This window comes from Euprymna scolopes, chromosome 36, assembly GCF_053919585.1.
Source record: "Euprymna scolopes isolate OS-2025 chromosome 36, ASM5391958v1, whole genome shotgun sequence".
Lineage (NCBI taxonomy): Eukaryota > Metazoa > Mollusca > Cephalopoda > Sepiida > Sepiolidae > Euprymna > Euprymna scolopes.
Window position 1 is genome coordinate 58245865 of NC_136517.1, and position 14315 is coordinate 58260179.

General features: G+C 35.8%; 1 protein-coding gene across 2 annotated transcripts in view; it reads right to left on the reverse strand.

Annotated features, from left to right (window-relative positions):
* The window catches only part of LOC145260526 (proteasome activator complex subunit 4A-like), a 220073-nt gene that overhangs the window by 11225 nt on the left and 194533 nt on the right, over positions 1 to 14315 (reverse strand). For both annotated transcript variants that reach the window (XM_080118719.1, XM_080118720.1), the window contains exons 40-45: positions 12643 to 12771; positions 11763 to 11839; positions 9953 to 10081; positions 5435 to 5587; positions 3177 to 3251; positions 1169 to 1387 (exon numbers count right to left, since the gene is read on the reverse strand). In XM_080118719.1, the coding sequence (XP_079974845.1) occupies positions 1169 to 1387; positions 3177 to 3251; positions 5435 to 5587; positions 9953 to 10081; positions 11763 to 11839; positions 12643 to 12771 (782 nt within the window). The remainder of the gene's footprint in view (positions 1 to 1168; positions 1388 to 3176; positions 3252 to 5434; positions 5588 to 9952; positions 10082 to 11762; positions 11840 to 12642; positions 12772 to 14315) is intronic.

A 14315-nucleotide genomic window follows, 5' to 3' on the forward strand; every position in this document is an offset into this window, starting at 1 on the left:
CCTAAATCTACTAGGCAGCCAACAGATTTATTCATTTACACTGCACCTGTTGATGGTAGCCTCCTTTTATATTAAGATTATATCTATTTGGCTAAAATTTAACTCTAGTTAAATTATACTGTCAATTCTAGCTACAGGTAGTTTATTTTGGTGATAGTAACGTCTTTGAAAAGTGATAAGAACAGCATTAAGAGTTAATATACATGTAGTTAAATTAGCAAATGAAAAAGATGAATAAAAACACGAATATTATGAATGGGTCACCAGTTAGCAAGAGCCAAGTTAACAATGGGATTTTCTGAATGAAAATGAGAAAACATGAATTAACAAACAGAAATATATTTATATCAACAATTTTACAGAGATGTGAATTATACTTTCAAATACCCAAATTTGTTGAAATTTTTTTGTTCTTGAATGAGAAACGTGTCAAAGTTTGTTTCAAAGTTCTATTGTGTGTGTGTGTGCGCGTGCTGGTTTATCATGATCTTATTAGTGTATGTGAGTGAGTAGCAATTCTTTTCTGTTCCTCCGACTCTTGCTATTGTGTCTGTGTACACAAGATAGAGAATGCTGGTATGCAAGTCACAGTCCTTTCTGCCTCCCTTAGCTAAAAGGCATGAGAGGGAAGTTGAACAATGTTTTTTTTCTGTGAAAGAACAGCTAGTGACGACTGGAACAAAACCCCCTGATTTTGTTACCAGGTTTTATAGGATTTTTTAAGTTAGCATTGGTTCATTACTTTCACATAGATGTGTTACTTTTGGGGTTTGGAACGATTTTCATTGGTTGGAATATATTTTGAGTTCACACTTTCCTGTGAAACTTTCTTGCTTTTGAAAGTGATGAAGAACAGTTTCCAACAAAGCAAAAAAAAGAAAGAAGGTAAGCAATTAAAACAATTTACTTTTTAACGTTTGTAGGAATCACTTTGCAATTCAATCACCACAAAGGTTTCACAGACAAATTCAAATGGCAGCCATGGTATGGAATGTAAACACTGGTTATTTTATATCAAAGAAAGGGTTTCAGTTTCTGGCAATCATTGACATTGTAGGGACATGATAGGTGGACATTAATAGCTTGAAAAATAGAAAAGGAAACAGAAAAGAAAAGAAAAAGCAAGAGAAAACAAGAGAGAAGAAAAAAGAAAAAGTTGAATGCTGACCTGAATGGGTTGCAGATCATTGACATGCATGCTGATGTCGACCAGAAGTTGTGGCATAAACTGAGGCACTTCATAAGGGTAGGCCTCAATACAAGCACAGAGTCCGAGTACACCAGCATGGCGATGGATCAAACGCTGTAGAACAGCCTCATCCTTCGGTTTGCCAAAACCACTGTCTGTCACTCCAAGTTTTGTTCTGCTTAGACTCTCAAATGGTGGCTGTGAAAAAAAATCGGACAATAGAAAAGATGCGCAGAAATGTGGATACAAAAATCTGTTACTTACATAAAGGGTAGTGTGTGTGTGTGTGTGTGTGAACAGTTAAAAATCAGAAACTACCAAAGATATATTCATAAACCATATAGATTAAAGTATACATGAGTGAAGGTGTTTGCAAATAAAAAATGATCTACGAGGTGCCTTAAATAAGTTTCCAGACTTTTATTGATATTACATACATGAAACTCTAGTTCTTTTCAAAGTAATCTCCTCCAGCTGCAATGCACTTGTTGTACTGCTCCAACAACTGGAAGGCTCCATGGAAGTCCTCTTGTGTGAGCATGTGAATGACCCTCATCAAAGTCTCTTTCATCTCAATTGTCTCAGAACAAGCTTAGGGAATAACCAAAAGTCACAGGGAGCAAAGTCTGGAGTGCAAGATCTCAATGAGCTCAACCATCTCCCTGCTGTCACGATGGCTTTCTTTCTGATCTTCTCTGAGCACCTTTGGAATAAACTTTGTGCAAATCTCCCGCATCTTCAGTTCCTTGAAAATAAATGTGTACAGTTTCCATACTGACATCAAACTGTGCATTTAGTCTCTATAGACACATGATGGTTCTTATATCCATGAAATTCTTTATTTGGTCAATCGACTCTGGTGTTCCGACTTCCTTACCCCCTTCCAAATATCTCATCATCCTTCACGGATTCCCTGCTTTGCTTGAATCTCTTATGCCACTCAAAAAATGGTGCTCGTTTCATGCAAGATGGTCCAAAAGCAGTCTGTATCATTCCATACGTTTCTATGGCATTTTGTCCAAGTTTAAAACAGAATTGCATATCGCTCTTTTAAAGTGTCTTCACATCCAGATTGCATTTTTGAAATTCATCAGCTACGCCGATCAGGCTTTAGTAGAGTGTATTTTAATTCCTGCTGTAGCTGTTCCTTTGAATGTGAAATAATAAAAATTGATTAGTCATCTTATAAGATATATAGCAATAACACTAAATTTTCAAGACTTTATGACAATTTTAAATACCTGTACAAAAAAAGTCTGGAAACTTATTGAAGACATATTGTATATTAATAATGGAAATTTGGTATCTATCTGAAGCCTAGTTTTGGCTTCAAACAGGCACCAATGGATAAACTATCAGTATCTTTTAATGCTCAATTTATTATACCAATTAAAACTAATATACTATCTTTCAATGCTTAATTCAAAAAGGAGGGAAGAGTAGTAGCTGTTCTGTTATAAGACCATACTCCCAGGCATTCCTTCTTCCTTGGAGAGGAGTATTGTTTGTCATGATATCCTTCCTGACATTGCTTTCACCATACTTTGGAGGGGGGGGGTAGTAGTAGTAGTAGCAGTAGTAGTCATGATACCATTCTCTCAGAGATTACCATTTTTTTTTGGTGCAGGTGGGAGTTTGATTGGTTTGGTTTACAGCATATCAACCTACTATCGCTGCTTAAATGCTGAATGAAGTTGCCAAATGTAATTCTATAGGAAAGATAATTGATATTCTCAGAGTACATTGTTCTTAAGAAACAATACACATAGAAGTAAATTTCACAGTGATCATGGGAACATTAAAAAATTTTACAGAAAGAGTAGAAAACACTACTGCCAGGAAAAAAAAGGTTTGATGCGATTCTCCAAGGGTCCATTTAACCATTTCTCATTTGTATAATTGCCTGATGACTTTTGCCATTTGTTTGTAATCAGTCCCTTCATTGTTGACCATAATAGAGAGAGGAGAAATATATAGAGATACTTACTAATAATTTATCATCCACTTCTAAAAATCCACAATGTAAAAGTCCACTTAACGTGTCAGCTGCTGACTGTCGGACCTTAAAAAAGAGAAATGGAAAACAAATTGAACTGATTTAATGTTCTGTTATATAAAAAGCAGTTATCTGTATACAGGGTCGAACGATAAAGCTGTCGCCCTAAAAAAAACAAAATAAAACAAAAGAACTACAGCTTTATTTTAAAACTTTTATTGAAAAAAATAAATTCAGGTATCTTGATTATGTAGTAGAGCTGACATCTATTCAATGTAGGCACCTCCAGCTTCAATCACTGCCTCGATATGGAACTGGGAGCATGCCTTTTCCACAAGCGCCGGCGGAAGCTCGGCAGATGGTGGTGATCAGCCTGGCTTTGGTGTTGTGGGAGGTCATGGTTTTTTTTATTACACTTTCACCCCAAACAAGGCACGTTGCCACTTTGATGTAGGGGGCTACTATCAGAGACTTAAGTTGCAGGGGTACTACGTAGGGAGTTTAGTAACAAGATGTCTGTTCACATTACACTTGAACTTCTGCATGTCAGTACAGTTGGGAAAGCATGAAACCGGAAGAGAATTCCAAAGTCCTGCAGTTCTGGGGAAGAAGCTATTAGAGTAAAAGGCTTTCTTACATGTAGCGGTGAGACTCTGCTGCTTGTCAGGTTTGTCGGGGGTATTTTCGTCGAGGAGGTACGAGGGCTTGTAATTTGTCAGAGCATCCATCATTAAAATACTTGTAAAACAGGCAGAGGGATGCAACATTACATCGGTGAGACAGGAGCTAAAGTTTAGATGACAGTTCGGGACCTATTAGGTTGGCTACTCTCTTTTGAACCCTATCCAAGAGCGAGAGACTAGTAGCAGATGCACCAGCCCAAATGTGACAGCAGTACTCCATACATGGGCAAATGGTGGCTTCGTAGAGATACAGGATACTTTCAGGCATAAGTAACTTTCTAGCACGATAGAGAGAGCCCACCTTCTTTGCAGCAGCCTAAGCAATAATCTCCATGTATCTATTCCAACTCATGTTTCCTGTGAACGTTAAGCCAAGAAGCTTGAACGAAGTGCTCTCAGAAAAGTATCGCTAGCCATAGCTATTGGTGGTAATGTTCTCAACGTATGACCAAACAAAGTAGTCCAGCGGGTTCAGGTTGGGGGGGAGGAGGGGAATCAGTGAGAGAAGAGTACAAAGTCATAGCACTCCTTCTGAAGCCAAGCCTGGGTCTCTTTGGACTTGTAGGTTGGAGCAGAGTCCTGCTGCCACATCCAGGGTCTGCCAGCAGCCACCTGATTGCACCAGGGGATCACTACACTCTTCAGCACATTTAGGTACACTTTGGTGTTGACTTTCAAGCCGACTTTGAAAATGTGAGGTGTCATGATGTGGCTCTCACTTGAAACCATACCAAAGATCATAATCATGGCCGTAAACTTTGTATTCATCACCCTGGGCATGTCCCTGTTATTCGTGGCAATCCAGCGATGCATTTTGAGGGTGATGACAATGGTCCTGTTGTCATAACTTAGATTAGTAGAGAGCATGAGTTGTACAGTGGCACATCTCCGCTCACTCATTGAATACTGTCACTTTTAGACATGATAGAAGGCTCCTACCACTCCTGTGATTTGTACACAACTGGTCAGCTAGTAGATGGTCTGCAACAAAAAACGAAAACCAGTTTTTATGAACGGAAATGGAATCATGTCTTTCCTAGGGCGACTATTTTATTGTTCCACGCCATGTCTCACTAAAAATAAAAAAAAAACAAAACACCCATAAAGTTGATATTTTCTTGATTGGTGTTGCTCTGGATGAATAATATTTAAAATCTAATGGAAAAAAAAAAAAAAGATCATTCTTTTACCCTAAACTGGTGCTGATTTCAGAGAAGACCGGTTTTCCAGCCCAATTTATATATCAAAAGTAAAGTAACTGATTTTTAAATCAAAGAGTTAATTCTCTTATGCTAACTCATTCTTTGATGAATCTATAAAAGTGTGTGTGACTGTTCAGCGAGAGGAATAGGCGGGACAGAGAAAAAAGTGAGGGATGAGGGAAAGGAGGAAGAGAGAGGGATAAAAGTTGTTACATTCATTCTGGGCAAGCCGAATAGCACTGCTAATCCTAATTAAAATGTGAAAAAAAAAAACAAAGTACTGTTTACGAGCATGGAGGTCAGTAAAGGAAAAATAAAAACATCAACAAAACAGGGATGGGAGGCTAGAGTACGTTAAACTTACCTCAAGTCTTTCATTACAGATGAGCAACATGAGCAATGAACGGATCTTTTCAACGTACAAAGGTGTGTGTAGCACAAAGAAATTGTTGAAGACCATTGCTTGCAAAAAACTAAGCACAGCAGATTTTGCATTCCATGAAGACAATGTACTCACCTGAAAGAGATGAAAAATGTTTCCATATTTTAATTGAGCAGAAAACAAAAAGTCATAAATTATAACATTTGAACAACTGTTCTCATCTTGAGTGTTATTTGCACGTTTCGACCAATGTAACCTCTGACCGTCTTCATGTCTAACTTGTAAATCTTTCTGTCAAACTTGGGAATTTGCATGGAATTTCAGACTGAACCCTTTATTTAATTCATGGGGGTATCATGTTCTCATTCCATCAGCCATGGAAGTCCTAAGAAATTCACAATCATATTTTTGAGTGTTGTCCACACTAGTCTGAATCATCCAAATTATCAATCGTCATCTCAAAAATTCAGAAACAACAGTCATAAAGTCTGTCCTCTACCTTAAGAAACTCGAATGCTTGGTTAAAAGGATGGTGTGGATTTGGTCGTCTTGCTTTGTAGCATATCAACCCTTTTTTAAATTATTTAATGCAAAATCAAGTTATCTTGGAAAATGTATGCTTTAACTTCTTAGTATCTTCAAAAGAATTATTCATAAATTTAATTTATGTTTCATTTGCTTCATGATTCAGTTTCAAACGTTTTTTTACTATGTCAGATTTACGTACATGAAGAAAATCATGGCATTTGTGCATTATAAAATAATGCTTTTCAAGTAAAAACACTAGTATGTACTTATGTGTCATATTGAAATTAATAAAAAGTTTTTAAAAATTACAAAAAATGATAGCGTAGAAGGTCTGCGAAAATTTTTTTTTTTTTTTTTTTACAAAAATAAAACAAAAACACCATTATTGCTCTGCCATTTTCTAATTTGAAATAGAGATAGTTAAAGCAAGGGAGATAAGTCAGTTTGTTAACCACTAAAACTGCATTATTCGATAAATCTTATTTTGTAATCATTCATTTTTTTTCTAATATTTGGAATTTTTAAAATTAATTTTGGCATAACACAATCATGTAATAGTGTTTTTATTTAAAATGCAGTTTTTAGGTATCAACTCATGTACAAGCACCAAAATCGCGTCATAATGCTATGATCATAGCCCATATCTGACATGGAAGAAACATTTTAAAGATGTTTGTTGGTGTGTATCTTGATCTACATCAATGATCTCCCAAATCACATCCTAAGATCATTTGTAGACATTTATGCTTATGACTACCATCTACGGCAACACGTCAAAGGCCATAAACGACCAAGTTCTCCCTGATTCTCTCTCCTCTAATCTTAAGCACGTGGTATAATGGGGAAAGAGGTGGCTGGTTAGTTTTAATGCATCTAAGGCCAAACTTCTATCTTTCCATCATCAACGCTTTGATCCCCGTCTGGCATCAATCGAAATGAACAGCTCTCGTCTTGAGGAGGCTTAATGTTTTGACAAACTTTTAGGTCTGACCTTTACTCCTGATCTGAGATGGAACACTTACATCAAATCCATTGTCAGAACTGCTGAGAAAATGGTGGGATTGTTCTACCGCTCCAGTAGATATCTCACTGCTGATGCAATTCTCTACCTATATAAGAGCCAACTGCGTTCAAGGATAGAGTACTGTTGCCACATCTGGCCAGGAGCTGCTAGAAGCAGCTTATCCTGCCTTGACAGAGTTCAAAATAGACTTCGTAGTCTAGTGGAAGATGCCCTTTTCTCTTCCCTGGAACCTCTTTCCCACAGAAGAGATGTGGCAAGCCTCTGTCTGCTTTATCGTTATTTTCATAGCAAATGCTCGTCTGAGCTCCAATCTATGGTCCTCCTTGACTTTCACAAAACCCACTTGTCTAGCTGAAACTACTATCAATAATTTCCCCCACTCTTTATCTGTGCCTAAACCTAAACATAGATTCCATGAACAACGCTTCTTTCTTAGAATTGCATCCTTCTGGAACTCTGTTCCATTTTCCTGCTTTCCAACTGACTGCAATATGGTTGTCTTCAAGTCCAACGTGAACAAATTCTTGATGAGCCATCCCCTTAAGTAATCCAATTTTCCAAATTGCCTCTACTAATGATGACTACGATTTGTTCCCTTTCACCATGGTACAGTCATGAACCCTTATCCTTGAGTGACCTCTGGGCCTTGATAAGTGGTGACTCCTTTGTATATATATATATATATATATATATATATATATAAAACCTTTCAATTATTATAAGGTCATCTCAGGTCAAACATTTTTCTTTTCACGCTTCAGTTTTTACAGTGTTTATTCTTTATGAATGTATGCGAAGCAATCAGGATTTAACTCTTCATAATGTCATTGTTTAGCTTGTTTTTTAGATTTTGATATGTTTTTTGGGAATGGGAGAGGCGAAATAAGAGTTTTTCTAATTTTTGCTAAGTGACAAAATACTTAACATTAGTTTGTATTTTTATTTATTTGCGGACTGCTTCATAGTTGTTATTGTTTCACCATGTTTCGGAAAACTCATCCTCTGGCCTTCTTCAGGTGAGTAACAGCAACAGAATAGGAATGCTGAGCCTCTTAACTGCATCCCTAGTAATTACTGCCTTCCAATGTTATTGTCTCACCACATTTTGGCCAACTAATCCTCTGGCCTGTTTTTGGTAAGATTGAGGCTGCTATCTTCAGACAATGCTCACCTGGAACCATAGAGATTCAACGTTTGTATCCACTGTGCCTTCAGTCAGTAACAAGCAGCAAGAGGTTTAATGAATTTACACCTCAGAGGTTTCAACCTGCCTTTTCTTTTTTTCTGGCTTTTGTTCTTTGCATTCTTACTTACCTTTCTATTTTTATTATTATCCTTGTACTACTTTCCATATATAACATTCACAGTTCAAACTTTATGAACAGTTTAACAACCGGCACTGATTTAAGTTACTTACGCTTTAATAGAATATAAACAACTTTTGTTCATATCCAAAAAGTGAAACGAAATAACGCACATAAATTTTTATTGTATGTTGTCCAAAATTTTACACAATCTTATTAAAAAATAAAATATTGCATCGACAATTTACATATTAATATGATAGCGCGTTATGTTGTGTGTCATGCTGACATCTTTTTTTCTTCCAAGTGACTGTCGTTTAATTGTTATGACCTTCCATTTCTTGTAATAAATAAGTTTACCAAGAATTCTTCATAAGTTTGGATTTTGGTTTCAATTATAGCTGATGGCACTCAAGTAATCTATTTTTTTTAATAAATAATTTTACCAAGAATGCTTCATAAGTTTTGGTTATAGCTAAAGGAATTCAAGTTATAATATACAAATATTTTTTTTTTCTTCATAATTTTTGGTTTTGATTCAAGCTGATGCACCCAAGCCATATGAATATATTTTTTATTTATTTTTGAAATCACAATTTTATAATATATAAGAATCGATAGAAAATTGACTCTATAATAATATATACAAAATCTGCATAAATTAAAATATATTTAAGTCTATTTTATAACCAGGTTATGCCGAGTGTCCCTGCTAGCTTAAATAAATACTTCTGCAGTTTTAACAAATGACCTACAATAATATTAGAGCATCTCTATTTATGCTGAACATCAATATATTACATATAAAAGTCTGCTGTAGAATTTCCACAGGTCCCGCTAGTTGACATTATTATGTTATAGAGGGTCAATAACCATTATGACTGCCACTCGATGACAGCGCCCAACAATTAAAGACAGTCTATTGGTTATGATCGACAGTGACCAATAGTTACAGAGGCAGCCAGTGCCTACCAGTAAATGCAAGTAACTTCCTCCAAACACCAATAATCACTAGTGCTCACTGGGGGCACTCAGTGACAGCCACTGAAGACATAATTTTAGTCCAGAGTAACCCAATCTAGGCCGACACTAGTCATTGTCACCAGTGATCACTCGTTGCACATGCCAGTAACCACTCCAAACCAGCACTAATCGCCAGTAATAACCAGTGCCAACAATAATAGCCACTGGATGCCCAACAGTGAAGTCAAATTTCATTTTAGATACAGTTGCCAGTGCCCGCAATTTTTTTTTTAACATTCTTTTAGCTGTTTATCCATAGTCAATAATTTGTGTGCTCTTGCTTTGTGTCAGATTTTCACGGGGTAATGATATATATATATATATATATATACACATATACACACACACTATCATATTTATTGAATTATTTGGACTAGTGTTCTCATCTTGCGTGTTATTGTCACATTTTGGTCAATGTAATCTTCAGATGTATCTTGTTGAACTCAGGGAAACTTTCTGTTGAAGTCATGAATTTGTACAGAATTTCAATTGAAATGCTAAAATAACACTCAAGATGAGAACAGTAGTCCAAATAATCCAAATAAAAATTATCAATCCTCATCTAAAAAATTCATGGAGGTATCAATGAATGTCTGGAAAATTTAGAATGAAAAATCATACTTCTTGCACTCTCTGCATAGCAACTGGGATTACATTGAGTGGGATATGGGCTCGGGCCAGATTGGCCAAGGCATGAAGGCATTCCTTACGTAACTCCTCCTCCTGCGATTGGCTCACCAAACTGCACAGCTGAAAGGAAACAGTAAATTTGCTTTTGTTTAAAAAGAAAAGCATGTAAGAAAATCACAAAGAAAAGCAGAAATGAATAAAACGTTTTGGAATTTTAAAATTCTAGAGAAATTTAATTATATTCAAGCAATAAACAGAACAGTTTGTTAAAAATAGGTTTTGTTTTCATAATGATGGCAACAAAAACATTACATTCACATCACTGCCAATGAAACACACTACAATAGTCACTACATTTTATGAGGCTAATTCTTTAATAATTACTAAAACCTGCCAATTAATTGTTTCTGCGACTGAACCAACATGCATCAATTTAAATGTAAGGTGAATATGCATCTTGCTGCACAACTCCCCACTTTTGTTGCTATGAAAACCGTGATTATATTTCTATTCGTTTTTGGCAGAAAAATTGATTAGAGACAATTTTGAACTTTCAAATTTATGGAACAAACATGATGTTCTCCTTGGAATCTGTGCTGGAGAAACAAATAATGAGTTTTCAGACTTCCTGGTAGAAAAGATGAAAGATGGAAAAATTCAGATTCAACGATGATGTCATTAGAGAGAAAAATACATGATTGATCATCTGATGCAATTAGAACAGCATCATTAGCAATGAAAGCGACGTCATACCACCTCTGAGGGTCACAGACTGAACACTTATGACTACATCTGTGTTCTAAGTAAAATAGAGAAATTCTTGGACGAGGTATCTGCACGTAACCATACATTTAGTAGAAAAACTTGGCATGTCATCATATTAGCTGAAGAAAACCCAGGTGGTTTGGCTGTCAAAGAACTTTGTCGGTTACACTTCACCTAACATCTGGCCTTTCAGCTTGCTTAACCAGAATCCTAACCTCAACTTGTGCAGAGAAATGGGATGAAACAACAGATTCAACTGTAACACAAAGAACGAGCTAATGGCCAGGATCAGCAGAGCTTGACAGTAATGAAGACCTGTAGCCAGTTCTAAAGCCGTTATTGAAACCAAACTAGAGTTATTGACTAAAATCAACAGAACAAACAAAGACTGATCAGAGCTCAATGAATAAATCTTAAAATGAAACATGAAATTACTGTTATTTTTACTTAGTAATCATACATAGAAATATTATCCATATTTTGTGTGTGTATATTTACATACACACAAAGGGTGGAACGATAAATTTGTCACCCTAAAGAAAAGATTACAGCTTTATTTAAAACTTTTATTGTAAAAATCAATTCAGGTAACTTGATTATGCAGTAGAGCTGATATCTAATGGCCTTCAGCCTCAAGCACCGCCTTGATATGGGTCTGGAACTGGGAGCATGCCTTTTCCACATGCACCAGAGAGGATCACCATACTTTTCAGCCCATCCGGGTACACTTTCGTGTTGACTTTCAAGCTAATTTCAAAGATGTGAGGTGGCATGATGTGGCCCTCACTTGAACCACACCAAAAACCATAACCGTGGCATACATATATACATAAATTTTTTTGTTCCAATGTATTTTCATTGTGTGAATATTGCATCCAATCTGTCTAGTGGTCAGAGAGAAAGGGGCTTTTAAAATGTTTGTTATTTCACTTATGTGTGACCTGTGATTTATATTGCACCAGTCTGGCAAAAGGTGGCCAGCTGAGCACTCATTTGTTCATACATAATGATAGATAGAGGCAGGCAAGTCACTTACGATGGGCAGGAAGCCATAGATTTCCTCAGCCGGTTGATTCAACAATTTACTCACGCTCAATAATAACCACTTCACAACTGAAAGTAGAAAAAGTTTTATCAACAAATTTTTATTAAGGAAAATCAAAAACAAATAAATAAATAAAATAAGAAATAAAAAAATGGAAGATCATTTTTTTATTTTTTTAACTGCAAAATCAACCATTTTCAAATCTGGATTATTTAATGACAAATTATAATTTCAGTACAAGCTTTTTTAGTTTTAACTTATAATTGGGCGAAGTCATTCATGTTTTCTAACCGTACATAAGTGCATAATAAGCTGTGGCATCAGAAAAGCTGAAAAATGGCTGAATGTTTCGAAGAAATATGTTAAAAATATTTATTAATAATTTTTGGTTCCAATGGAATCTATTTCATGCAGTCATTCTCAAATATTTACTTGTCTTTATTAATGTATTTTGATTATTTTTGTATTTTATCAGATAACAATAAGGAGAGAGAGAGAGGAGAAGGGGGAAGTATGAGAGGGACAGGAAAGAGATAAAGGAAGGGACAGAGAGAGGAGGACAGAGTTGGGGGAGGAGAGAAGAGAAGCTAAAAAGAGAAGAGAGAGAGAGAAAGAGCAATGGTGGGCGAGAGAGAGAGAGAGACTGAGGAGGAGAGAGTACAGGGAGAGAGGAGAGATGGAACAGGGAACGAGGAAAAGAGGAGGGAGATGAGAGGATCTATTACTATTACATCACAACGTAAACTTGTTTCAATACAGCCAGTTTCATATATTTATAAATATTCAATAAACCATTTTGAAAATTTGAAGGTTTTAATAAACAAATACTGACGCAACTTATCACATGTAAATAGAGATGAGAAACCTGTACCTGTTTTACACAATCGTATCAATCTTTTTTTTTCTTCTGATTCTTCATCGCTGTCCTGCGAACTTCCACTGATCAACTGTTTCCCAGCTTCTGCCGTATAACCATTTGGTGTGGAGGAATGGTCAACATCTGAAAAACAACAATCACAAAAAAAAAACACTTTTAGAAATTAAAAAACTATTTTGAGAGGAATCAAAATAAAACCAAACGTAAAAAAAAAAATTCTTTTTAAATAATTACATTTTTTTTCTTAAAAATTAAAAACAATCTGTACATGGTCCATTTTGCTTTAGTATGAAACGTACCTGGCGTTGCCCGGGTTTTTGGAGGTGTGTATTGAGCAATTATTGTGTGTATTGGGCCAATTTTTTTATATTTGTCATCCGAAATGATACCAATCTTTTGAAAATCCGAATATTTTACCTACTTAGTACGGGTATTACACGTATGAAATTGTATCTTACCTAGGATAGGTAATTTACAGCATGTATATAAAATAATTTTACCTTTGCAAGGACAGGTAATATACAACACATATTTAAAATAATTTTACCTTCACTAAGACGGGTAATTTAAATACACATGAAACAATTTCACATAGTTTTTTTTTTTTACCCCAAAATAGACATTACTTTCTCCAACGCAACCCCCAAAAGAAAACTCAAGAACACGTTTAAAATTAACAATCGTGCTTCTTTCTATCCACTACTGCAACCATGACATCATTACCGGATGATTACATAAAATTTTTTTAAAAATATAGATCACCCTTTACAGAAACTGGCCTAGTAAACTTTCATAGAAAACCAACAATATATATGTATTTATCTAATTTTGAGATCATAAACTATTTAAACCATATCCAGAATCGACTTCACAAATAAAGTAATTTTGAGATGGAAAATTGTTTAAGCCATTTCCGGTACAAACTTTATATTCTATCACCCTCATTTAATCCAAAGCGACGCTGATTATTCTGCCATTATATATTTGTCCCTATCTCATTCAATCCCAGGCAACGCCAGGAATTTTGCTGATATATATTTCCATCAATCTCCTTCAATCCCGGGTGACACTGGGGATATTGCTAGTAAATTATCTCATATCTCATTCAAGCTTGAGTGACGCCGGGTATTCTGCTAAGTGTATAAGTGCAGCTATCTAATACAATCCCGGGCGACGCCAAGTATTCATCTATTCTGTATTTGTACCTATATCATTTAATCCCAGGCGATGCCAGGTATTCTGTTAGTATTTATTTGCACCAGCATTATTAAATCCTGGGTGATGCCTGGTATTGTGCTTCTATATATTTCCACCTATCTCATTCAATACGGGACGATGCAGTGTATTTTGCTATATTTCCACCTATATAATAAGGGACGATGCAGTGTATTTTGCTATATTTCCACCTATATAATTCAATTCCAAGCGACGCCAGGTATTTTGCTAATATATATTCTCACCTATTTTATTCAATCCCGGGCAACGCCGGGTATTCTGCTAGTATATATCTCCATCAATCTCATTAAATCCTGGGCGACGCAAGATATTCTGTTAGTATATATTTCAATCACTAATTCAATCCAAGGCAATGCCAGGTATTCTGCTAGTATATATTTGCATCTATCTCATTCGATCCCCGCTGCCCATGTATTCTGCTTGCATACATT